We start from the raw sequence: 24,601 nt of genomic DNA, 5'->3' as shown, positions 1-24,601 counted from the left end.
CTTAAGAGGAATGGCAGTTTCAGGGAAGGACCCCCTTGGGAATGGCTGAGCTGAATGGAGTGGGGCTGGGCAAGCCCCATAGCACCCTCTGCTAGAGGAATAGGGGCTCCTTGGCTCAAGGTGGGGGGAGATTTCCTTGGAGAGCAGCCCCCTCCCTCTTGCGTCAGGAGAGCAAAGTGGGTCATCTCTTCCTAAGGCAGGAGGGAGGAGGATGAGGAGAGAATGGGCAGAGACCCCTCCAAGTCCTCAAGGCTATGGGGCACAACCCACACGAGAAGGTGGGGCTGTGTTTCAGGTCAGCCAAGGCCAGGATGTGGCCCAGTCAGGCTGGCCAGAGTCGGCTGTGGGGCAGAGACAGGTCTCTTCAACCTTTCCAGATCCAAGACCCCCTTTCAACCCAAACATGCATTTCTCCATCTTTATATCTGCGGGGTGTCAGGGCTCCTGTTTCAGCCCACATGGGATCAGGCTGCGACCCACCAGTGGAAGACCAGGGGCACAGAACAGGTCCCCCCAGGGAAGGAGTCACTGCTTTCGGGGGTCTTGATCAGTGGCGTAGCGTGGGTTGTCAGCACCCGGGGCAAGGCAAGTAATTTGTGCCCCCTAACCCGTGGATTTGCGCCCCCTAACCCTAACCCCCAGATGTTGCGCCCGGTGCGGCCGGCCCCCCCTGCACCCCCCATGCTACGCCACTGGTCTTAATCTGCTGTTTTCCCTCCTCTCCCCATTCTGCCCCTATTCTGTGTGTGCCTTGCAGAAATGCCTCCTTCCAGAAATGAATGCAAGTCGAAAGAGTCGTCCAGCTCTTCCTCCCCCTGGCAAGAGGCTCCAGGAGGGACATGACCCCCAAAGAGGGGTTTGGGAGAGGCGTCCCTTCTGGGGCCAAGGCTTGTGCAGGGACATCACAGGGACGGACAGACAAGGCCCAGCCTGCTGTGCAATATTATACCTTGCAGTTGTCACGGTTTCTTTAGAAGGGGAAATGGGATCTTTTTTGCAGATCCTCTTTCAGCAAAAGAGCAAACATTCTCCTGGATCTCAAGGCAGAAGCAAAGGAGAACCTTCAGCCAAGTATCATGTGGGGAGGGGGGCCAGGGGAGCTGCCAGGGCAAGGCTGTGGGGCAGGAGGCCAGGGCCCCCCTCAGCAGAAAGAGCCGCATGTCCTGTGAATGTGAAAGGGCCCATTTGCCGTGAAATGGGACCGTTTGAAGAAGGAGAGTCTGCCAAGGGCACGTGGTTCCAAGAGTCCAAGATCATCAAAGGGCCTCTCCCAAATTTCATCCCTGTGGAATTGTTTTATTGGCGTGACCCCGCTAATTGATTTACGGTCCCCAATTAGCTCTTTATGGCCGGTCCGGCACACTTCCCTGCGAAGACTCTGCTCCGTCTCCAGTAGCTCCAGTCACGCCTCAGCAGAGTTAGCACAGCGTCAAAGCTGTCACGTAGCTTCCACTTAGCTTCCGACAAACACACAGAGCCCGGTTTGTCTATTTACAGTTCTTTATTCCGACATTCCCCAGAAAACTCCTGGGCTCACCGCAGCCATGACAAACTGCGACCTTCCTCCCTCAAAGACCAGAGGGGAACAGAACGTAACTCCTCCCAGCTCCTCCCAGCTTCGAAAGCTGACGTCAGAATGTTGAGGCATCATGGGAACAACTTAACCAGTTAAGTTCCAAACCCAACACCCCCTCTTGCCGAAACATTCTGACAAGACCTTTTTGAGTTCAACACCTTCCCCTTTGCCTTGTGCCCCTTCCCGGCATCTTTCCCAGGCACCTGTTGAACCCCTTCAACATTCCCAGAATCACACTGTGCGACACTTTTCCACGCACTTGTGACCTGATACCCTACTGATCCATTTGGGCCAGCAGTTGTGTCTTCTCCGTCAGATCCTTCCCCCTCTGACTTGACACCCTGTTTGTGAGCTTTCTCCATTACGCTAACCGGAGATGAAGCCTCACACCTGGACACTCCTTTCACAACCTTTGGAGATGCCCAGACCTGCCCTGAACCCTGATCTTGGACCTGGTCCCCATCACCGGGTTCTGAACCCTGATCTTGGACCTGGTCCCCATCACCGGGTTCTGACTCTGGCTCCCCTTCCTCCTCAGAATCAGACAGACATTCTGAGAGAAAATCAGGACCATCCCTGAGCCTTGAACACCCATCCTGTTCACAGAACTCAGCCTGCTTACTGACCAGCAGCTTGGTTTGATCACCCTCTGGGTATGCAAACTTCCACCCATTGGTTGCAGGATCATATCCACAGAAGATCATTTCCTGAACCTTTGGACCACCTGCCTCAAAGAGCTCAAAGGGCTCTTTGGCTACCCTCCCAAACCCGGGAAAACCATGTACCTTTGCACCTTTGCATGCCCTGCACCCTAGGAACCTCCCACATTTCCGGAGTTTGTACCCTTTTGTGCACCTGTGCAGCTTTTGCACATGACTGGGAACCTTAGCACACTGCGCCTGTGCTTTTCCAGCATTCCCACCACCCTCCAGAGGTGACTCCAGAACAAAGAGATTGTTCTGCCCCCTTTTCACGTTGGCCACTTGTTTCCCCCCTCTGAAAATGGAACAGGTGTCATTTTCAAAGCAAATTTTGTATCCCTGCTTCATTAGAGCTGATACAGATAACAAACAACAATCAGTCCCGGCACAACGTAGACCTCTAGCTCCTCCTGTAAAGGAGAAAAAAACATGTTAGCCACACCAGAAACCGACTTTCTCATTCCGTCTGCTAACATCACAGTTGTTCCTGTTGAAACAGCCCTGCAGTTCCGCACTTCGCCAGCAGGCTCGCTTAGGTGATGACCAATAGCAGTATTCAAAACCCAGCGTGTCACCGTGTCCTGGCTGGAGTTGTTCTTCACAGTTGCCATAGAAGCAGTGATAAGAAAACAACCCTCCCCAGCGTCTGAACCACGTCCTTCCCTTGCGTTCCCACGCTGGCCTCCTCTCCGAGACTGATTCCCATGAGAACTCAGCTGGTTGACCTTGGGACCTCCTTCCTGCCCAGCTGTCTCCGCTCTCCATGGGCAGCAACGACAAACTCCAGTGGAAAAACACTGCCCGGGGCTCCTCCCAGCTGGCCTCCTTCTCCTTCTTCCGGAAAAGCACTCCTTGCCAGCTCCGCCCCCTCTGGCCTGGCTCCCACTGCGGCTTTCTGGGAACCTGCTTTGTTGACATTCCACTCCAGCACGCACAGTGGACAAGCCTTTACACTTGCCTTTGGAATCCTTCGCCCCCCCGATCTGCTCACTAGCACTCCTTGAGGCTAAATCATCAGGAACAGGGGCACCAGCCATCTTTAGGCTTTTCTCAATACTTTCTCCAGGGCTCTGGTCTCCTGCTGAAGCTTCACAGCAAACGCAGCACATCCCCAGACAGCCCTTGCTCAACTTCTTAGAGTGAGCTGTTCAAACGCAATGTCCTCCAAGACCTGGCTGTCTGCCATCGTCTTCCCGGGGCCCCAAGCTTACTCACCAGCTTATCCGGCACCCGTTTCCAGCTGCTCTCTTAGCTCCGCAGCTACTCCTTTGCCTCCTAGCAACAGGCAAAAACTCCTGCCAGCGTCTCTGCTTCAGACCGCAGACTTCAAACGCATTCCTGTGACAGTTTTTACGATCGGTGATTAAGCACCCATAACCTGTGGCAGTTTTTATTGGCGTGACCCCGCTAATTGATTTACGGTCCCCAATTAGCTCTTTATGGCCGGTCCGGCACACTTCCCTGCGAAGACTCTGCTCCGTCTCCAGTAGCTCCAGTCACGCCTCAGCAGAGTTAGCACAGCGTCAAAGCTGTCACGTAGCTTCCACTTAGCTTCCGACAAACACACAGAGCCCGGTTTGTCTATTTACAGTTCTTTATTCCGACATTCCCCAGAAAACTCCTGGGCTCACCGCAGCCATGACAAACTGCGACCTTCCTCCCTCAAAGACCAGAGGGGAACAGAACGTAACTCCTCCCAGCTTCGAAAGCTGACGTCAGAATGTTGAGGCATCATGGGAACAACTTAACCAGTTAAGTTCCAAACCCAACAATCCCTAGTATCTGGGACGAGGCCTGCTCCTGGGAGGACCAAGCAGGGGGCTCTGAAGCCTTTCTCCTCCTCAAAGACTCATGGAATTGTAGAGGTGGAGGGACCTCAGGGGTCATCTAGTCCAACCCCCTACAATCCCTCTCTTCCGCAGACCAACCCTGCCTGCGGTTGGTGATGCCTGGGTCTTTTTCCCTCTGAGGAAATCCCTTCTCATCTGCAGATTTTGTAGCATTTGCTCCCTGTCTTAGTGTGAGCTTGATGGCCCTGCCTCCTCCTCTGCCATCTTTGCCTCTGCCATCACATTGTGAACCGCCCAGAAATTTACAGTTGAAGTATAGAAATTTTAAAAATAAATGAATACATGTAAATATGGGCCCCTGGGAGTGTTTTCCTCTCCTTCAGCAAACTTTGGAACTCCCTGCCTAATGAAACCAAGAGGCGCCTTCTTCATTCTTCTCTTTTTGGCACCTGAGGAAAACATTCTTGCTCAGACAAGCTGATGTCGAGAAAGTTGAGGTGGTTTTAATGTTTTTGTGTTTGTGCTTTAAAGCACGGTTGTGATTTTTCTCTTGGTTTATTTTTTTGTAAACTTTGAGCTGCTGCTTTTTTCCACAATGAATTGATGTATAAATTTTATGTAGTGAAATAAACAAACTACCCAGAGTGTTTCCCCCTCACCAGCCTCCTGGGATTCTTGGCAGGCTGAGGGGGTTTATCACCCGCCCTCCCCACTAGCAAAAAGTGGTTTGAAAATGGTGTCTGGTCTGCTGCTCTGCTGGCTGACGCTGCCTCCCAGTCTCATCAAGGGTGCAAAGGGGGCTAATGGAGGTAGTGTCAATCCCTCAGGAGGACTGTGGTGGATAAAGTCAGGACCCACCATGGGGGGCACAGGGTCTCCTTCCTCCTTGCTTCCCAGCCCCCAAATGCCGGGGTTTGGGGCCAAGGAGTGGGGCTGGGGGGTTTGTGGAGGTGCCATCGCTTCAGGGGGGTCATGAGGTGGGGCAGGTGGGGGTTTCATCTGGACATCCATCGTGTTTCCCTCTGAGTCCTGAGGGGACACTAGAAATTCCCCAGACCTTGGTAAATCTTGAGATTTCCTGTCAGTTTCCCCCAGAAACAACAAATGGGGATGAGCAGTCGGGGGGGGGGGAAATCCTGGAGAGTTTCTGTGGAGAAAAGGGCAGATATTTTTTCCCCCTCAGAACAGGCAGGGAAATTTCTGAGGAACCTGGGCAGAGACAAGGGAGTCTCCCTCCGCCTGAGGTGTTTCCTGCTCTTTTCTCCTGAGGGAGCCCAAACATGAGGAGAAAATGGCTTCCCTGTGGAGACTGGCATCCTTCCCTCCTCAGGGCCTGAAGGGTCAAGGAAGGGATGCCCAGGGGGGGCAGCGGACTCCATGTTCCCTCCTCCAAGGGGCCGAATGTCAGATAAATGGAGGAACAGAAAATTCCCTCAGGAGTTTTAGTCACAGGAGGATTTTTTCCTCCCCTTGAAAAGTTCACATTTGTGGAAACACTGGAGAACGCATTTCCCTCTCCTGAATAGCTAGTTTGAAATCAAATTCATAGTGGAATCACCTCAGGAGACCATGCGGTGTGTGGAGGGTTTTCTCATGGAAAAATGGCTCCCAAATCAGTTCCCCTTTGATGGCTGACCACAGACTGGATTTAAACAGACTTTTCTTGCTTTTATTAGGATGATTGTGGGGTAAACCACATTGAGGTGTTGAATGGTTACATTAAAAGGCCTTAAACAAGTCAATAACCCAAAGGGGGGGAATGTTGGAAGTATGACTGAAGGTCACCTTCTTTCAGGTGTGGAAGTTGTGTGGAAATGGGCAGATCAACCCTTTTCCTTACACCCAGGATTGTCAAGTGTGGCGCTCCTTGAATGTTGGAATTTAAAAGAAATAAAATAGTTCAAGGACCACAGAGGGAAGCTGAAGAAAAACTTCATTGATGTAACTCAGAGGAAATACTCTCAAGGCTGTGGAATCTGCTTCTGCCTTGAAGTGGGTCAGGTGAGGATCCCAGTCAGAGGGCTGATCCTTAAGATCACAAAAGAGCAGGATATTTACAGAGAAATTAACAAACTACTCCCCCTGAGGAGATAAAGCCAGAAGGGTGAGGGTGGGGAGCAGGGACTGTCTCCAAAAACGGGACTCATCCTCCGTGTCACAGGGCTGTGGGAAGAAATATATCTGGCCATTTACCATTTTATGGAATCGTAGAGAAGGGACCCCAAGGGTCATCTAGCCCAACCTCCTGCAATGAGGAATCTCAAGGATCAGGGTCCCCATCAGGGCTTGAAGGACCAGTCCTGGCAGTCTGACCAGATTCATGGTTGTTTTTAGGCACAGCTCAGGCTCCTCCAGGGAGATTCAAGGCACAAATTCTCTAGCAGAGAGGTGCAAAGAAGGAATCAGGTTGCCATAACTTGCAATCAACAAGCGGAAAGGGAAACAGAAAAAGAAACTTTCCCCAAATGACAAGCAAGCAACAGAGGTGGGGGAGGGGTGGACACTGTCGTTCTTGATCTGTGACTCCTTCCATCCACCTTCCAAGGAGGTTTCCACCTCTGAGCATGGACAGAGGGCAATTGGCAGGAGGAAAAGAGCTTCTCCACATCCCCGGATCCTGATGGAGCAGGGAAGTCTAACTGATGAGTCCTGCAGGCAGAGAAGAGAGAGACAAGCCCATCACTGTGGGGTGAGGAATGGGGAGAAAGGGGTCGAAGAATCCCTGGCAAGATTGGGGGGACACTCCATAGAGTGGCCATCAGATATTGTGAACTACAATTCCCATCGCCACCAGTTATGGGCCTGGCAGGGGGTGCTCTGAGGAGGGAAGGAGACAGAGAGAGGGAGACTTGGTTGGCTTTGGCAATGGAGAAGAGGAGCTTCAGAAGAGACCAAGGAGATCTGTCTAGATCAGAAATGGGGAACCACGGACCCTGGACCAAACTTGGCCCCCAGGCCTCTCTTTCTGGTCCACATGACTCTCTCCAGACACTCCTCCTATCCCTGCTTTGTACCCTCCTTGAGTGATTCCACCTCCCTGGGATAATCCTTGAACTCTGAGGATGCCCCTTGCTTGCCTGGACCAAGAACAGAGAGGGGCAGAAACTAGTCCACTCAGCAATACGGAAATTGGCACGTTTTTCTCCACCCCCACCTGCCCAGCAGTGGCATGTGGCCCAGGAAGGAGGGGATTCAGCCTTTGGGGTGAAAGAGGACCCCCCCGGAATAGATGCCCTGCATTGGGCAAAAGACCTTTGTCCCCCAAGGGCCAAACACCAGCCCTGGTCTCCCCACTTGGCCTTGAACTTTGCTTGACTGCCTCCCAGGTGGGAAATTCCCCTGGAGACCCACTTCCAGGACACAATATTGGAGTGTGTGCATCAGGGGATGGATTTATCCATAGAAAGCCCCTCCCCTCTCTTCTACAAGGAAGCCATGGTGGGGGCGCAGCAAGCAGCCAGGAGAAGGGGATTGGGGGGGAGGAGGAGGAGGATGGAAGAGCAGAGAGGAAAGTTACCTGCAGGCTGAGGAACAGCTTGCCCTGGGAGAGAGAGAAAAGAATAGAAAGATTCAGTCAGCACCAGATATCCCCTGAAATAGCTTCTCTGGGAACATGGCCCCCTCCCCCGATCAAGATGACACACTCCAGGCATAGCTAGGAACTCCCCCCCCCCCTCGTTCTGTCCTATGGAGTATGAGGGGTGAAAGAAGAGTCTTTGCAGGACATAAAGATTTCCTTCCCAATACAGAAATAACCCTGGGGAACATCTTGCCAACTAACCTCTTCCCCATTACCCAATGCCCCCACCCCACACACTCTCCCATATTCCTTCGGCTGCCTCCTTTGGTGCTCTGCATTGCCCAGTTGTTGATTCAGGGATTTATTTCAGACACACAAACAGCGAAAAGACCCAAGGGAGATGAATTCTGCCTCCTGACAGTAAGTGTCTCAAAGGCCCTTCGCTCAGCAGGGAGAGAGAGCCTTTGAGTAATAATAATAATAATAATAATAATAATAATAATAATAATAATAATTTATTATTTATACCGCGCCCATCTGGCTGGGCTTCGCCAGCCACTCTGGGCAGCTTCCAACAAAATATTAAAATACAGTAATGCATCAAACATTAAAAGCTTCCCTAAACAGGGCTGCCTTCAGATGAATTACTAGTGCTGGGACCAGGAAGCTGCAAAACATCTGTGTCCTTACTCTGCTCAAAGGCTTCAGAGCCAGAGATGCTTTTGAATTTCTCCCTCATATGTTGAACAGGAGGTTTAGGTCTTAATCTACAGATTTAAACCTCAGACCATCTCCATAATAGCTGAGGCTCCATTTGAGACACCCAGAGGGACCTCCTAGGAGTGGAGAAGGAACAGAACCCTCTCCAGAACCTCTGCCTAAGAAGAAGGGGGGAGCCTGGAGCCCAATCCAGCCCCACACCCACCCCTCCCTCTCCCCCTGGCACCCCACCCTCACCTTTCTTGTTCTTCAGGTAAAGGGCGAGTCCAGTGGCCCCAAAGACCAGCCCCAGCACAATCCCCACAATCCCCGTCCACATCTTGCTCCTGGCAGAGTCCGACTGTGGCTCTGAAGAAAGAAAAAGCCCAGAGTGAGGAAAGGCAGGCCTGGGATCAGGCCCCTGAGGGGGGAGCAACCCACCCAGCCCCCCAGGAATGCCCCCCACTCCCAGTAGGAAGGCGTCCTACCCCACTGCACCGTGACGGGGCCTTCGAAGCTGGCGTGCTCCACCTGGCAGGTGTAGACGTCTCCACGTTCTGGCTTTGTCTCCAGCATCACCTCAATATGGAAGGTCCAGTCCCCGTTCCGGATGAGGTCCGTGGTCCACACTTTGGGCTCCTCCTTCCCGTTCCTGAACCACTTGATCTCGATCCCCGCAGGGAAGAAGCGGTTCACGGTGCAAATCAGCAGAGTGTTGTGTGGTGAAGATTCAACGTTGTCTGTGGGGGTGATCTTCACCTTGGGCTGGACTGTGGGAGGGAGGCAAGGGAGATGTGGGAGGAAGGTCAGAGATTTAAGCAGGGAGGGACTTGGAGGCTTCAAGGGAGGGGGAAGAGGGGAAGGAGGGCAGCTCAGGGCTGTAGTTAAGGGGGGGGCTAGCCAGGGTCTCAGCCCCGGGTGAAGCTTCTAGGGTAATTTCGAGAATATATTGACTCTTCCTGGAATGGGAAGTTAAGGAGGAGGAGGTTAAGGCAACAATGATTAGATGGGCAGCTTTGGAGAACAAATATTAAATTTACGGCGTGTTATAACATCAAAGAAAATATGTTAAAGATGCAGCACAGATGGTACCTCACCCCCCTCAAGACTATCGAAGATGTATAAAAATTTAGTGAATACTTGTTGGAGGTGTGGTGAGAGTAATGACGACATGTATCATATGTGGTAGACATGTAGGAAGATCAAAGTGTTCTGGGGCTTAATTTACGAGGAGTTGAAAAAAATGTTTGGAATAACTTTTTTTAAAAGACCAGAGGCATTTCTGTTAAGCATTGTTGGCTTAACAAAAATGCCTCTGGTCAGAAATGCCAGAAGGCCTTTAGGGAGGTGTTCTTATATGCAACGGCTGCAACTCGGACTTTGGTGGCAAAGGGGTGGAAGGAACAAGAAGCCCCGACAATAATGGACTGGCATGACAAGCTACAAGAATTTGCCGAAACGGCGCAGTTAACAAATACCCTGAGAGGCAATTCAAAACAAAAATTTATGGAAAAGTGGAATAGATATAAAACATATGTTCAAAAATGCAGTAAAGGTTCGCTATCTATGCTAGCATTTGATTGACATTGGAGTGAGACTGAGTTGAGAAATAAGACTAAGAGCACATATTGATATAGGAATGTATTAGATAATATGTAAAGAAGTATACAATAATAAGAGTACATTCATTTGTAAAAAAGGAATATACAATGGGATAGACAGGAAGTCTAGTGTGTTGGTACGTATATGATTTTGGTGGGGGTGGGTTGTTTTTTCTCTTTGGTCTTTCTTTTGTTTCATTTTCTTTCTAGGTATATAAAATTTGTATATAATTTTTGTATACACGTTGGAAATTGTATTACAGTAAGTCCTGTAATGTAATATGACAACGTTTACCGATGTAATATAAGAATGTTAACAAATAAATAAAATGCAAATTCCAAAAAAAAAAATCATAATATTTCTTAGAATTCCTCAAATGATCTACCACTCTCTGAGGAGATCTGCTTAAGGTTGAATGAAAGCCAGATACACAAACAGACAATGTTACTATTTGGAGAGACTCTCTCTTCTCCAGCATCTTTCTTTTTATGCCCTTTGTGTGTGTGTCTTTGCCCGGGTGACAGAAAGCCGAGTTTGGGGCCCTGGGGTCAGTCGATCCTACACTCCCAGCCCCCAACTTCCCACTCCCACCAGTGGGATCACTGACCCCCCCCCATCTCCCCAAAGTCAGCCCAGTTTCCCCAGTGGTCAGGCTGGGCATTCCACAAACTGGGAACTGCTCCTCCCTGGGGGTCCTGGGATGCCCCTCCCCTTCCTAGGACACTTTCCATCCTTCTGTCTCATTTCCTAGTCCTGGGAATCTCAGGAGTTTGTCCTTCCTATTTTCCTGGCAAACAGGATGATCTTCAGAATTCACTGCACAGTATCCTTTTGATTTAAGGATGATCCCTGGAGAACGGGGGCAGGGCTGGAGGGGAGTCTGGTAGCTGAAAATAGTAATGAGTGGGTGGGAAGGAAATGGACCATGTTTATTATTATTATTATTATTATTATTATTATTTAATCCTGAATGTATGTGATTTTGCAATTGTGGGGTTAATTTCTAACCCCCCCCCCCGATTTAAACACCCTGATTCCCTGGGAAACCTGGACATATGGCAGCTCTACCTGAATCCATGTCAAGTGTGCAAGAAACGACATGCTAATGTGTCACAATTGAGTGATGTCCAAATAACATCATATTGTACTTTTAAAATGTTCAGGGTTTCTGCTTGAAATGTGATTTCTCTGCTCCCCTGAAAGGCTGCTATGTCCCCCTTGCAGCCCCCCACTCTAATGGAGTCCAGCATTGGACTGTGTCCTGGGATCAAATCCCCCCTGGACCCTGAGTCTCCTGGGTGTCCCTGGCCAGCCCCCCCCCCCAGCCTGGCCTCCCTCACAGGGTCGTTGTGGGGGTGGAATGAGGAGGGGGAGAACCAGAGACAGCACAGGCAGTAAATGAAGTTTTTAATGTTCTATTGTGCTTTTAATTCTGTTGGGAGCTAAGGGACTTCCGGGTTGGCGCCATCGCCGAATGGCGGACTCCCTCCGAGCTCCGGAGGGAGCCTGCTCGGCAGGGGCTGGGTCCTACCGCACCGGCGATGCGGGGACCCTTAAAAACCACGGCCACGAGGGCCGTGGACATGGAGACTCGGCTGGCACCGCCAGCGCCCTCCCGACTCGTGAAGGAGCCTTTTTAAAGGCTACGGATCGGGTGCCGGGGAGAAGCGTGGTGCTTTGAGTCCTCTGCTATCCCTGCCGAGCGCAGCCGCATGCCATCCGGCGGAGAGCGCTGACTTCTTCCATTGAAAATTCGGACTTTTTAACAACAACCCGTGAGTAATTTGGAAACTGGGTTTAAAAGGAGGGGAAAAAAAAGAATTTCTTTTCGAATTGGACACGAGCGGGGGGGGATCCAAAAAGGAAGTCAGTCCCCCCCCCTATTGTAAACCTTCCAAGACAAGGACGGGGAAACCAAGGTCCAAAAAGATTTGTATTGCTGATAAAAACTAAGAATTCCACGATGGGGAATCATAAGAACTGTGCTGGAGGACGAATTGAGGGAGAAGAAACGTAACCCCCCCCCCTGGGAACCGGGGTGATTGAAGAGAGAGCCTGGTGAAAAGAGTCGGAGATTTTGACAGCTGTCAAAGTAGCTGTCAAAGTCGGAAAGCAGAGAGGATTTTATTATGAGAACTTTGCTGGCTAAATTTGTTACAATTTGCTACAACTTGTTAAAACTTGGATACAAAATGGCGAAAACATGGATAACAATCGGACTTTTGGACTAGAGAAAACAAAGTTACAACAATCCCCCTAGAGGAGTTTCGGGACATTACAAAGATGGTCGTAAGTGGAAAAATACCATTGGAATTTTACAGGACTGGTTATCTTCTGGGAAAGCTGCAAAACGGAAATAATATTTTGTCTACAGGGTGTTCAGCTAAAGGAGACAATAGAATTTTCTATTGAAGAAAGGAAGGGACTGAACGCAAGTTTTTGTTCCTGAATAACAATAATCCCTGCAGACTTACTAAGCTTCTGAATTAGAACGTTTCAGCAGCGGAACAAGAGGAAACTGGACTACAATTTGGAAAGAACAATGGGGGGAGCTTTATTAAAGATCTGAAGTTAAGTGTTTTAAAAATAATTATGAAAGGAAAAAAAAAAAAAGCCAGCAAGGAGTTGGGGGAAATAGGCGATTTATGGATTGTAAGAATTCCAGGCGGATAACATGGTTTGGTGGCCAGGGGGAAATTAAACCGGGGACAGGGGGGGAGAACTAAAATCCAAAGGCTTGTCAACTTTTTTTTTTGAACTGGCTTTGTTTCATCTATTATATCTTTTATTTCTTATTTCTGATATTTCTATTATGTGGGGTGTTTTTATTATTAAAAAAAAAGGGAAATTGTGGAATAAAAATGGGGTGGGCCCTGGGAAAGAAATTTTTTGCTTTTTATTAAGGGTATTGATGAGGAGTGTAGAAATTTTAAATTCGAATAATGGTCTAAACAAATTAAGTTTTTAATCAGAACCGAGAGCTTGTGGAGCCAACAACATGAAAAAGGAATATGGTAGGGGTGGGGGAAGGGGGGAGTCCCAGAAAGTGGATATATGAAAATAAGGTTCTGAATGTATTTTAATTCTTACTTTCTGTATTTTTGAAAATCTTAATAAATATTATTTAAAAAAAAAAATAATTCTGTTGGGAGCTGCCCAGAGTGGCTGGGGAAACCCAGCTAAATGGATGGGGTATTAGTAAATAATAATAATAATAATAATAATAATAATAATAATAATATCATTACTTCTATTATTGTTGTTATTGTTGTTTGTTATTATTTTATTATTATTATTAATACTGAAATATTGTGTTGCAAGCCACCTTGAGGCCTACAAGTATAGGGCGGGATGTGAATTTAATTAATAACAAATAACTAAACTAAGAGCCACATTGTAATATACGAAACGGTTTGTGATGCTTCCAGGGACACAGAAACGCCTCCTGCCTCTGCCTCTGGAGTGGGGCGTCAGGAAAGGCCCCTCTTCCTCTCTGAAAAGCGGGAGGGCGGGGGGGGCCCGGGGGGGCAGCAGCGACAGGGGCTTCGGGGGGAGAAAGTCCCGGGTCCACCCCACGCCCCCCCTCATTTTGGGTTCTTCCGGGGGCCCCGTTTCCCATGACGCCCCCCCCCCCCCCGATTCCGGACTCACCGCGCCGGGCCTGGGAGAAGGGCTCGAAGATCCCGTAGTTGTGCGGGCAGAAGCGATCCACGTTGGACATCGCGCTCCGCAGGAGGTCCTTGTCCTGGTTTGCTCTCTTGACGTCGGGCTCCCCCAGTTCAGCCACAGCCACGTACTTCCCTCGCTCGCTGTCGAAGTAGAGGAGCTCCTGCCGGTCGAAGAAGTGCCTTTGTAGGTAGTGGATCCGCTGCGTCCCGTTGGAGAAGTGGCACTCGTGCTTCACCTGGCACAGGAAATGCTCTGCGGGGAGGGGGGGGAGAATGAAATTGGGGGCGGACAGAGACTTCCGGTTCCCTTAAGGGCGCAGCTCCCACCATAGCGGATAGTTGCAGCTGCCGGGCAGGAGAAAGATGGTCTGTCTCCTGTCACGTGATCTCATGCGGGGGGGGGGGTTACGAAGAGAGCGGCAGCCAAAGGCCGTTGCGGAGAGGGAGCCACAACCTCCAAGACCCTGGACCCCATGGGCGTAGCCAGGACTTATGGGGGGGGGGAGAGAGAGAACCGACCTATCTGCTTTAATTTATTCATTGATTTGAGGGGGGGGGCTGCTCCCTGCCCCTGATGGCTACGCCCATGCTTATCTCCCCCTCCCCCTTTTATTGCCCTCCGGCTGAAAGAGAAAATGTTGGGGGTGGGAGAGAGACCAGGAAAAGGGGGAGATGCCGAGGAGGGTGGGAGAAGCTTCACTGCTCTGAAGGGGGCTTCACTGCCCCCTCTCTCCCACGAGACCCCCCTCCCGCTGCGGGACACCCGGTTTCACTTTCGCTTTCCCTGCCAGAGCCCAGGAAGCGACGCCTGTCTACACAGGAGCCCATTTCAGCACCCAGGGGACCCCAGGGCGGGGGGGGGCTGGGAGAGGGGACGGGGAGAGGGGTCCTGCCGCGAGGGGGGGTAGTTTAGGTTTCCCTTTGCCCCGGTTTTGCTGCCGCCGTCATAGGCGTAGGCAGGGAGGCGCAGCCCCCCCCCAAAATCAATAAACACCAATAAAAATACATAGCAACCTGAGGTTCCCCCTCCTAACAAAAGTCCTGCCCCCCCAACAAAAAATCCTGGCTACGCCCATGCCTGTCTTAGGAGCAGAAGAAAGGTATATTTATGCGTTACGTGGAGTCATTTCTAGAGTTAAGAATTGCTTATGAGATCTCTTGAAAATGATGGGAGATAAATGGACTAATAATGATGAGGATGATTTTCAGAGGCAGGTGAAGCAGCGCTCAGGGCCACATTCAGCTGCCCACCCCCACCCCCCGCAAAAAAGTCCCCTAGGGCTGCCTGCCATCAGCTGTCCTGCAGGAATGTGTCAGTATTGTAGTTCTATTAAAATTCAGTTGAATGCTGCTGGGGTAGTATTTGAATCCTGAAAGGCGGGATATAATTAATAGCAATAATTAAATGCTCTCTCCTTCCCAATCCCAGAAGCCTGAGCTGCTCTCTTCCAGTGGGGGGAGTGTTTCCCCTTCCCTCCTGCCCCTTTGCCCCCCGTGTCCTGGGAGAAGCAAAGATCACCCGTGGGGAAGCAAGGATTCTGCAAAATCAACTTCCCTGAACTGAACCATGTTGTTGTTCTTCTTTCAAAGCAACTACTCTAGTCCTAACTTAAAAGCGGAAAGTATAATGCTGGAAGTCAACAAAAGAGGTTAAAAGATTCTCTCAAGGCACATCTAACAAAATGTACTATAAACACCGACAATTGGGAAACACTGGTCTGCTGGTGCTCCAATTGGAGAACAGCCTTGACCAAAGGCGTCATGGGCTTCGAAGACACTCGAACTCAGGACGCAAGGGAGAACCGTGCTAAGAGGAAGGCACGCTTGGCAAACCCTCAAGGGATCAATTCCCCCCCACCCCATGTCCCCCCTGTGGATCCAGAATTGGCCTCCACAGACACTTACGGACTCCCTGTTAAGATCGTGGAAGACCATCTACGAGGGATCCGCAAAGGAGCCCCACCGATGGGGGTCCCGCTAAGCGGAGTTTCCCTTCCTTCTCCCCCCCCCCCCCATTGCAGACTCTTTGCTCACCTGGAGGCGCCTCCACGCCCAGCCCCTCCGAAGCGGAGACCACCAGCGCCCCCATCCCCAGCAGGAGCCCCCCAAAGGCCAAAGGCGCAGCGCCGGAGCCCCCCATCCTTCTCTCTTCTTCGCCCCCCGAAGACTCCCAAATGGGACTTTCTCCGCTCAGCTCCGGGGGAAACTCCTGCAAGCCCCGCCCACTCCACCTCTCCGCCCCGCGAGCGTCCAATCCGCCTCCGAGCCCAGGCAGCGTCATCGGTCGCCAGGCAGGGAACTCCTGGAAAGAGCATTAGCAAGGGCTCTCTCTGCTCTCGCTCGACCTGCAAGTTCCTCTTTGCCTTCTCAGCTGCTGCTGATGTCTCCATTGTTGCTGCGTCGCGTGTGAATCAAGATCTTCCCCAGAAAACCTTGGGGGGGGGATATAAAACTTAACAGGAATCTGTCAGTTCCATCCCAAACTTTACTCTGGCAGCAAAAAGGAAGCCGTGTTGGTCTGCCATAAAATAAAAAAATTCCTTCCAGTAGCACCTTAAAGACCAACTAAGTTAGTTCTTGGTATGAGCTTTCGTGTGCATGCACACTTCTTCAGATACACACTTCTTCAGATACACTGTGTATCTGAAGAAGTGTGCATGCACACGAAAGCTCATACCAAGAACTAACTTAGTTGGTCTTTAAGGTGCTACTGGAAGGAATTTTTTTATTTTAGCAAAAAGGAAATTTCAGACTCAAAACAGCGAGATGCGCTTTTCTTCTGCTGCGTTTTAACCCGCTAAACCTTCGTTCCTTCATGTATCCGGAACGAGGAAGGAAGTTTCAAGGGGGGAATAACTGTCTGCTGAGGGAGGGGGGCTCCCCCTCTTGGCCCCCCAGCCTGCATCCCCAGGAGATCTGGCAGCCCCCCAGTAAGGAGACCCCTCCCTCCAATAAAAGCCCCCTCCAGCCCCCAGCTCCCCTTTGCAAGAAACATCCCTGGCGCTGGTGTCTGAGGAGCCCCATGAAGAAACACCCAGGGGGGAGACAGAGAGGAGCCCCCGCAGCCCCTTCCCTGGAGGAGACCCCTCCCCTCTTGGGGAGATCCAGCCCCCCACCCCAAATATCCGCTGCCCTTTTCCTGCTGCTTTTTTCGCTCCGTCTCCGGCTGAGGCTCCTGCCTGGGGAAGGTTTACCTGGAGACAGGCTGGTCATCGCCAGGGCGCTTTCTCATTGGCCGAGCTGGCAGGGACTTTCCTGCTCCGCCAAAGCCGCCACCTGGCCGCCCCCGCCCCACATTCACTTGGAGGGCGAGCATCCAGGAGGAAGGGGCAAGGGACACTTGGGCTTGAATCGCCCCTCGCCCGCCTCGGCCCAGGAAGAGCTGCAGAGATGGAGCCCAGAGGAGGAAGAGGAGGAGGAGGAGGAGGAAGAGCCCTTTGCTGCCTCTGGGCGACCCTCCTCCTCGCCCCGCCAAGGGGGGCCGGAGCCCTGAAAGGTCGGGGGGCGCAGAGGGAGGGGGAGATGTCTGGGGAGGGGTCCCAGGAGGGGGGCTGGGGGGGAATGGGGGAGAAAGATTGGGCCCCTGGGCATTGCTTGTGGGCAAAGGAGGAGGGGTCTCTTGGGCTAAGGGAGGAGAAGCCCCCTCCCCCTGACAGGTACAGAAGCTGCACCCGGGAATACGGAGGGGTGGGGGGAGGAAGGGAATTGGACGCCCCCCCCCCCCCCACGAAAGAGTGCTGGGAGGTGCGTGGAATGGGAGGATGACGGACTAGGAGGATTTGCTCCCTCAAATAAGGTGGTCTAGGGTTTGTTTTTAAAAAATGAAGGGGAAAACGGGGTGAAAACAGCATCCCCCCCAAACCTACCTTAAAAGATCGGAATCTGTGCCTTTCCTGTTACAAGGAGGAAAAGGGAAATAAAACAAGAATATTTATTCCTCTCTCTGGGCTCGGCTGCCACAGAGACCTGCCTGGTCCGGAAGCCCCCCGTGGTCGCCCCCAAAAGAATTCAGCACCCCACCCCATTGCCCCCGAAGACAGAGTGGTCTCTCTCCTGGCACAAAAGGGGCCAGAAACTCTGGCGGACTCTAAAAAAACTCGGAGCAAAACCTGCTCTCTTCGGCTGCCCCTTCATAGCAAGGAACCCAGCCGGACGCAAAGGGACTTCACTCCCCAGAAGACGCGGTTTAGTTTGAGTGAGTGAGTGAGTGAACTCCAGAAGGAAGTCGCTTTAGGAAAGGAAAGAGGCGCATGGCCAATGGCTCCGTCTGTGTGTCCAACAGATTTATCTCTTTTAAAAGCATGCCCAAATTTTAATTCGTGGCATGAGGTAAGTCAAGAGGTGACTGTGGAGGATCCACGGTTGAAAGAGGAAATGTAATTATTACTGGTTTCACTTTGGGAATAAAGTGGAGATCTAGGCACATGGAGACATGGATTGTTCTCTTGAATGATCATTCCAACTTTCTACCAGAGTCACCCACATTCAAGTGCACCCAGGACCACCTTTTGGAAATGAGGGGATTTAAAAACTGACATATTTGTGTGTTTGGGAGCAGATGAAGCGCCCCCCCCCGTCTACTTAGAGAGCCTTCCTGGTGGTGGCCCCATTCCTAGCAACGGGGCAGGTTCTCCCTCATCCTGCTGCGGGGTCCTAAAGCCTCCCTCTCTCTCTCCCACCCCTGCAGTGGAGGACACCCTGGTGGAGCTGGACTTCTTCCAGGAGAGCTTCCCTTCGGAGAAGAAGTCCGGGGAGTTCCTGCTGGAGTTTGACAACGAGGAGATCCTGCACGTGGACTGGGAGAAGAAGCAGAACGTCTGGAGGCTGCCGGACTTCCAGCGCTTCACCAGCTTCGAGGTGCAGGGCGCCCTGGCCAACATCGCCGTCATGAAGAACAACATGGAGGTGCTCATGAAGCGAAGCAACCGCACCCGTGCCCTGAACGGTAGGACACGCGAGGGGGGCAGGGGAGAGAGCTGGGGGGCAGGCAGGGGGTGGTCTCTTGGCTTCTGACCCGGAAGACCCTTCAGGACCCCTTTCTGCCTCCCCAGAGGGAACTCTGCTCCAGCGAGCCAGTCCTTGGCTGACTGAGACAGGCTAAAAGGGAAGGAAAACCTGATGGGAGGGGCAGCACTGCACTCTGTACAAGCTCAGAGGCATTGCCAAACCTGAACACCCGGTGCAGAAATACCCACAGCAGCTAATTGCTATGCTTTCCATTTCTAGACTGCTTCAAATGGGTTTTAATCCCATTTCTTTCTCCATCTATTTCCTCAGTTGCTCCTTCGGCCACTGTGTACCCAGAAAACGCCGTGGAACTGGGGGACCCCAACGTCCTCATCTGCTTTGTGGACAGGTTTTCCCCGCCAGTGCTGAACGTCACCTGGCTGAAGAACAACGAGGTGGTCTCCGAGGGCGTGGAGGAGACAGACTTCTACCCCAGCGTGGACAACAGTTTCCGCAAGTTCTCCTACCTCCCCTTCGTCGCTGAGCAGGGAGACATCTACGTCTGCCAGGTGGAGCACTGGGGCATCCCAGAGGGAAAGATGGAGAAGATCTGGGGTAAGCACCGGGCAGGATTGGGGCTTTTCTCTGGGACTTGAACTCAGAAACCCAGATTCATGGCGTATAAGAAACACGTTCTGATGGTCAGAGTAATTTATGCAAGTGAAGTACACTTGCAATTTTGCATAATTTATTCTCCTCCTTCTACCCATAGGAGACAATAAGTTGCTCAACTGCCTTTTGGGGATTCCTTGAGTTAGTTCCTATCATGTATATGGGGAGGGGGTGGAGTGTCAGGACTCCTGGGTTCTTTCTTCCGCTGAACACACACAGAGAAACAGAGTCCCCCCTTAGCCCTGTCCTCTCTCTCTCCATCCCAGTTTCCAAGGCCCCCTCTCCCATCCCGGAGACGATGGAGAACGTGCTGTGTGCCCTGGGCTTGGCCTTTGGCATCCTGGGCATCATCGCTGGCACCATCCTTTTCTTCAAGGCCATGAGGATGAATGATCGCAGGGGCTTCATGTGAGTCGAACCCGTTTCCCTTCATGGGCTTAGAGACAAATGCAAGGGAAGCCAAAATACACAGCAAAGGGGTGGGGTGGGCCTCATCCTGCCCAGAAGGTGCTCAGCCTCCATACTCCCAGCTCACCAGCTCCCTTCTCCTTCCTTTTCAGATAATGGAGGATTCCTTTCCTGACAGCCTCTTCCTTAAACCCTCTCAGCTCAGCTCCTTTGCCAAGAGTCTCTTCTGCTATGAATCATCTGGAAGGAGTTGCTTCCTTATCCTTAGAAGCTTTTCGGATAATATGTTTGACTTTTAAGAACAATTATGATAGCCAAAGATGCTTAGCCAGACTTACATTACTTTTCTCCCTTTTCTGTTTCCCTCTTAACAAAGAAATTGCTCTGACGGTTTAAGTAAATAGGAAAAGTATACATTTTGCTCACATTATAAGTCTTGCCATGGTTCAACATTTACTGCTCCCTCTATGCAGGTTCTGAAACTCCCTGGTGCCTTTGCTTCTGGCTGTCTAGTAATTGTGCATTTCATAGAATCATAGAATTGTAGAGTTGGAAGGGACCCTAAGGGTCATCTAGTCCAGCCCCCTGCAGTGCAGGAATCTCACCTAAATCATCTCTGACAGAGGGGCTTGTGGTTTGACTGCCGATCCTCCCCCAAGCTCCATGGTTGAGTCAGGATAGTTTTTGTGGGGGTTTCCTGCTTTGCCTGGCCTTGCATCTGCGTGGCTCAAGGAGACCCCCTGCCAACAGAGTGTCAGGCATACTAATTCATATCTCCACCCCACTTACCCAAAACCATTCACCTTACTCAGTTCCGTGCATTGCACTGCAAGAATACCCCCCTCAGGTGTTTCGTTGATCCCAAAGAGGATTCATCCAGCTTTTTGGGGAAGTTTAGCTGCTTAGAGTCGCCAAACTCCTTTCTCATCCACATAAAGCAGGGTTGTATCTGTCTATGTAGAGGAAAATATCCCTTCTTTTCCGCAATCCCTTCTTCTTTTCCAATGGCTTCTGTGTAGCCCAATTGCTGTTTTTCATACATGCGCCCATATTTCAAAAGCAATGAATAAATCTTTGTTTGTTGATTTGTGTCTAGTGCTGTTTTCTCTGCCTAAAAGCTCTGGATATATTTATTACAGTATTTCAAAGCAAAAAGGTGAACCATTGAGGAAATGGGCAGCATTGGAATCAGAGTGGTGAGCCAGTGTGGTGTAGTGGTTAAGAGCGGTAGTCTCGTAATCTGGGGAACCGGGTTCGCGTCTCCGCTCCTCCACATGCAGCTGCTGGGTGACCTTGGGCTAGTCACACTTCTTTGAAGTGTCTCAGCCCCACTCACCTCACAGAGTGTTTGTTGCGGGGGAGGAAGGGAAAGGAGAATGTTAGCCGCTTTGAGACTCCTTCGGGTAGGGATAAAGCGGGATATCAAATCCAAACTCTTCTTCCACACTCTTCTATATTGACCCCCCCCCCCGTGTTTTTATGGCCACATTCTGGGATATAAAAGAAGACCAGGTGAGCCAACTGGAGCAAAGGGACCCTTATCAGTTTGATAACCCAACTCTTCCGATCCTCAAGGCCTGCTGTGGGTTGTGTGATGCCTCAAACCATTATCCCACCAGATTCATGGATCCCCACTCTGTGAGAATAGAGGAGAGAAACAGAACAGGCCATCCCCCTGTCCTAAAATGACTCACCAGATCAAAGCACCTGCTCTTCTTGAGACTGGAGTGTGTGATGGGGGGGGGGAGAGGGAGGAAATGTGCAGAGACCCCTCCAAATTCAGGGTGGATGAATGAAGGTCTTTTTCCAGGGGCAACAACACACTAGAGAGGGGTGTGTTTCAGGACATGCAAGGTCAGGATGTGACCCAGTCAGCCTGGCCAAACCTCCATCATGAGTTGGCTGTGTTGCCTGGAACATGCCTTAAAAGCCTCAGAGAAGGATTCACTCTTTGCTGGTTTATCTGGTGTTTTCCTTCCTCTCCCTATCTTGCCCCTATTTTTGTGTGCCTTATTAAAATAAATTAATGCAAGGAGTTGTTGAGCTCCTCCCCCCCCCCACCTTGCAAGAGTCTCCAGAAGGTAAATGACACCACCGAGTGGAGTTTGGGAGAGGCGTCCTTCCTGGTGCCAAGCCTTGAGCAGGAACATCTCAGAGGCCAACAGACAAGGCCCAGCTTGATGTGCAATCTCATACCTTCTTCTGGTTCTCAGGTGGTGGGACCCAAATTCAGGGGGAGCCAATTAACGCAGCAAGGCAGAAGGCAGAGTTTGGCAGAGGGGCAGGGCAGGAGTGCCGCCAGGGCAAGATTTGGGGGCAGAAGTCCAGCACCCCAGTCGGCAGAAGGAGCAGGAGGCCCCTCAAGGCTGCAGGGCTGACTCTCCACATCTGGAAGCAGCTGAAGGAACACATTCTACCAGTAAGGGGGGTAAGAGTCGGAGTCTAGCATTGCCAAGAGGCCCCAAGTGGGCAAGAAGGGGCCCCTGAGCAGTGATCCTTCAGTATGGCAACATTTCTCAAATCTGGGATGAGTCTGGTCTGGTGCAAGTGAACAGGGGCCTCCACAGCAGGAGGGCTGATCCCCAAAAGTCAGAAGTTGGAGAAGGGCTGATCCAGAGGGAAAGAGCTAGTAAGAAAGTGGGGTGCGGGTGGCCTGATCTTTGCAGGCTGTCTTCCTCCTCCTCCCTCCCTCTTGCCTATCAAAGGCTCCTTCTCCCCTTCAGCAGCCCAGGACACAGTCAGAGACCAGCAAGTGCTGCACTCGAAGGGGTTTGGCAAGAGCAACGCGTTTCCTGCCCAGCAACCAATGACCAGGCAGGGTCGGGACCTGTGATTGGCTCCCATCAAGCCTCCCCTCCAGGAAAGTCCCCAGAAGGACAACACTATAGACGCCCCCCCCCCCCAGCAGCAGCAATAGCAACTCTGCTTTACCCCTCCCCCAACCCTGTTTTGTGCTTCAAGGCAGAAGTGGAGATTGTGACATTTGGGTTCCCTCGAAACAGGAACTTTTAAAACAAGTCATTGGTCGGAGCATCTCTGGCTTTACGACCCACTTCAAAGAATTATGGGGGGGGGGAGTTAAGAGGCTGTCTTCTCCCCACTGTCAATAATCATCCATGTAAAATGTGAAATCCAATACTCTGATTTCTATTTTTGTGCTTAAATGCAAAACTGCAAATGGCAGACTCTTCATATTCCAACAACAACGTTTGCAAGATGTGAGATTGTGACAGCATTTGCATTTTGCTTCAAAGAGGAAGGAGGCAATTTACCCCCAGCACTCTGCCCCCCCTCCCCACCTATAGTGGGAATTCTCTGCATCTTGTTTTTCTGAAGGAAAAAAATGCTTCAAAAATGGACCTGTCAAATAGGTTGTAAGAATGGGCACAGCCGTGGGGGGAGTGTTGGACAGCTGCCCCCAATCAATAAAAATCAATTAAAATACAAAGCAAACTGAAGTTCTGCCCCCTAACAAAAGGCCTGCCCCCCCCCCAAAAAACCAATCATGCCTACGCCCACGGTTGCAGGTTATCTGTACATGAGCTTCCAATCCCAGAACTGGATTTGCACATTGGCCCAGTTCCTGGTGGTGGCACAAAAGAGCAGCAACACCTGAGGGCAAAGGCTCAGTTTAAGAGTGGAGGAGTCACTTCCACAGAGAGGGGCCTTGGCTGGAGAGAGAGAGAGAGAGAGAGAGAGGAGGAAACTCTGGGTCAAAATCTCTTCGGAATACAAGATTCTCAGGGGTGGGCTGCCAGGGGACAAACTGGGTGTGAGAAACGTGGGTTTTGTGGACCCCCAGAGGGAGTGAGGCTGTAAACTTCAGATCTATATTCCACAACGGCTCCCATGGGAGAAAGGGAGACAGGACTGCTCCACTGTAGCTGCAGCTTCATGTTTTTGCTGCCCTCTCCCCAATGTGAAGGAGAAGCAGAATAACCTCCCTGCAAGCAGGAAACGGGGGCAACGGCTTGGCCTGCAGCCTTCCTCCCTGCTGTGCTAGATTTCTCCTTGCAGGCAGTGCCAATGGAATTTGGGTGTCCATGCAGCTCCTGCCTGAGGCTGGGAAGGAGGCCTCTTGGAGGAAGAAACAGACCAAGAGGAGGGGGCCAAGGGGGTCCCTGGACAGGAGGGGCAGGATCCAGGCAGCCTGCTCCCTGGAGACAGAAGCAGGACTTCTGGGCCCATAGCACATGTCTCCCTCCTTTGCCCCCTTGTTTCTGGCAGCAGAGGAGACGCTGCAGAAAGGCGCTGGGGGGAGTTTCGCTTCCCCCCACATGGTGGCCTGGAGCTCAGCTCAGCATTCAGGGAAATGAAAAAGGGAAGCTGGCCACGATCCAGGAGACGGAGGTCAACCGGGAGAGCAGCAAAACCTCCTCACAGAGAAGTAGCTTCCAGCCCCCCCAAAGCACAGCCCCCCCTTCAGCCCAGCAGCAATGGCTTAAGAGGAATTGCCATTTCAGGGAAGGACCCCCTTGGGAATGGCTGAGCTGAATGGAGTGGGGCTGGACAAGCCCCATAGCACCCTCTGCTAGAGGAATAGGGGCTCCTTGGCTCAAGGTGGGGGGTGAGATTTCCTTGGAGAGCAGCCCCCTCCCTCTTGCCTCAGGAGAGCAAAGTGGGTCCTCTCTTCCTAAGGCAAGAGGGAGGAGGAAGAGGGGAGAACGGGCAGAGACCCCTCCAAGTCCTCAAGGCTATGGGGCACAACCCACAGGAGAGGGTGGGGGGTGTTTCAGGTCAGCCAAGGCCAGGATGTGGCCCAGTCAGGCTGGCCAGACCTCCTTCGTGAGTCGGCTGTGGGGCAGAGACAGGTCTCTTCAACCTTTCCAGATCCAAGACCCCCTTTCAAGCCAAACATGCATTTTTCCATCTTTATATCTGTGAGGTGTCAGGGCTCCTGTTTCAGCCCACGTGGGATCAGGCTGCGACCCACCAGTGGAAGACCAGGGGCACAGAACATGTCCCTGCACCCCCAGGGAAGGAGTCACTGCTTTCGGGGGTCTTGATCTGCTCTTTCC

At 51.5% G+C, this 24,601-nt stretch overlaps 3 protein-coding genes and 1 long non-coding RNA gene across 5 annotated transcripts in view; 2 read left to right on the top strand and 2 right to left on the bottom strand.

Annotated features, from left to right (window-relative positions):
- LOC308466168 (H-2 class II histocompatibility antigen, E-S beta chain-like) overlaps positions 1-15,852 on the bottom strand; it is a 46,371-nt gene extending 30,519 nt beyond the window's left edge. Inside the window, exons 1-6 of one of the 2 annotated variants that reach the window (XM_080986826.1) lie at positions 15,591-15,852; positions 13,540-13,809; positions 8,775-9,056; positions 8,545-8,655; positions 7,585-7,608; positions 6,702-6,716 (exon numbers count right to left, since the gene is read on the bottom strand). In XM_080986826.1, coding sequence (XP_080842952.1) covers positions 6,703-6,716; positions 7,585-7,608; positions 8,545-8,655; positions 8,775-9,056; positions 13,540-13,809; positions 15,591-15,837 — 948 coding nt within the window. In that variant the 5' untranslated portion in view covers positions 15,838-15,852 and the 3' untranslated portion in view covers position 6,702. Of the gene's footprint in view, positions 1-5,722; positions 6,717-7,584; positions 7,609-8,544; positions 8,656-8,774; positions 9,057-13,539; positions 13,810-15,590 lie in introns of those variants that run through there. The other variant, XM_080986825.1, reaches the window with a different exon arrangement.
- LOC308466197 (HLA class II histocompatibility antigen, DR alpha chain-like) overlaps positions 1-20,666 on the top strand; it is a 35,005-nt gene extending 14,339 nt beyond the window's left edge. The window contains exon 6 of the transcript XR_013980680.1: positions 20,018-20,666. The gene's annotated coding sequence lies outside the window, so the exon portion shown is untranslated. The remainder of the gene's footprint in view (positions 1-20,017) is intronic.
- LOC308466299 overlaps positions 1-24,601 on the bottom strand; it is a 57,028-nt gene that overhangs the window by 10,484 nt on the left and 21,943 nt on the right. Inside the window, exon 2 of the long non-coding RNA XR_013980692.1 lies at positions 21,045-21,779. This is a non-coding gene — a long non-coding RNA (uncharacterized lncRNA). The remainder of the gene's footprint in view (positions 1-21,044; positions 21,780-24,601) is intronic.
- On the top strand, positions 16,867-20,160 carry LOC308466216 (HLA class II histocompatibility antigen, DR alpha chain-like). The gene is made up of 5 exons (XM_080986927.1): positions 16,867-17,052; positions 18,244-18,501; positions 18,834-19,118; positions 19,442-19,583; positions 19,736-20,160. The coding sequence occupies exons 1-5, from the start codon at positions 16,947-16,949 to the stop codon at positions 19,737-19,739; spliced, it is 795 nt and encodes a 264-aa protein (XP_080843053.1). The 5' UTR covers positions 16,867-16,946; the 3' UTR covers positions 19,740-20,160.

The sequence above is a fragment of the Podarcis pityusensis genome (assembly GCF_964106645.2).
Source record: "Podarcis pityusensis genome assembly, chromosome: 2".
Classification (NCBI taxonomy): domain Eukaryota; kingdom Metazoa; phylum Chordata; class Lepidosauria; order Squamata; family Lacertidae; genus Podarcis; species Podarcis pityusensis.
This window is presented reverse-complemented; position numbering and strand designations above follow the sequence as displayed.

What these genes read in the sequence shown, in the direction of transcription:
- LOC308466216 (XM_080986927.1), top strand. Translation starts at nt 16,947, where the DNA reads ATGGAGCCCAGAGGAGGAAGAGGAGGAGGAGGAGGAGGAAGAGCCCTT. An exon ending in CCGCACCCGTGCCCTGAACG is followed by an intron (nt 18,502 to 18,833) that starts GTAGGACACGCG and finishes CTATTTCCTCAG; the next exon opens with TTGCTCCTTCGGCCACTGTG. An exon ending in AAAGATGGAGAAGATCTGGG is followed by an intron (nt 19,119 to 19,441) that starts GTAAGCACCGGG and finishes TCTCCATCCCAG; the next exon opens with TTTCCAAGGCCCCCTCTCCC.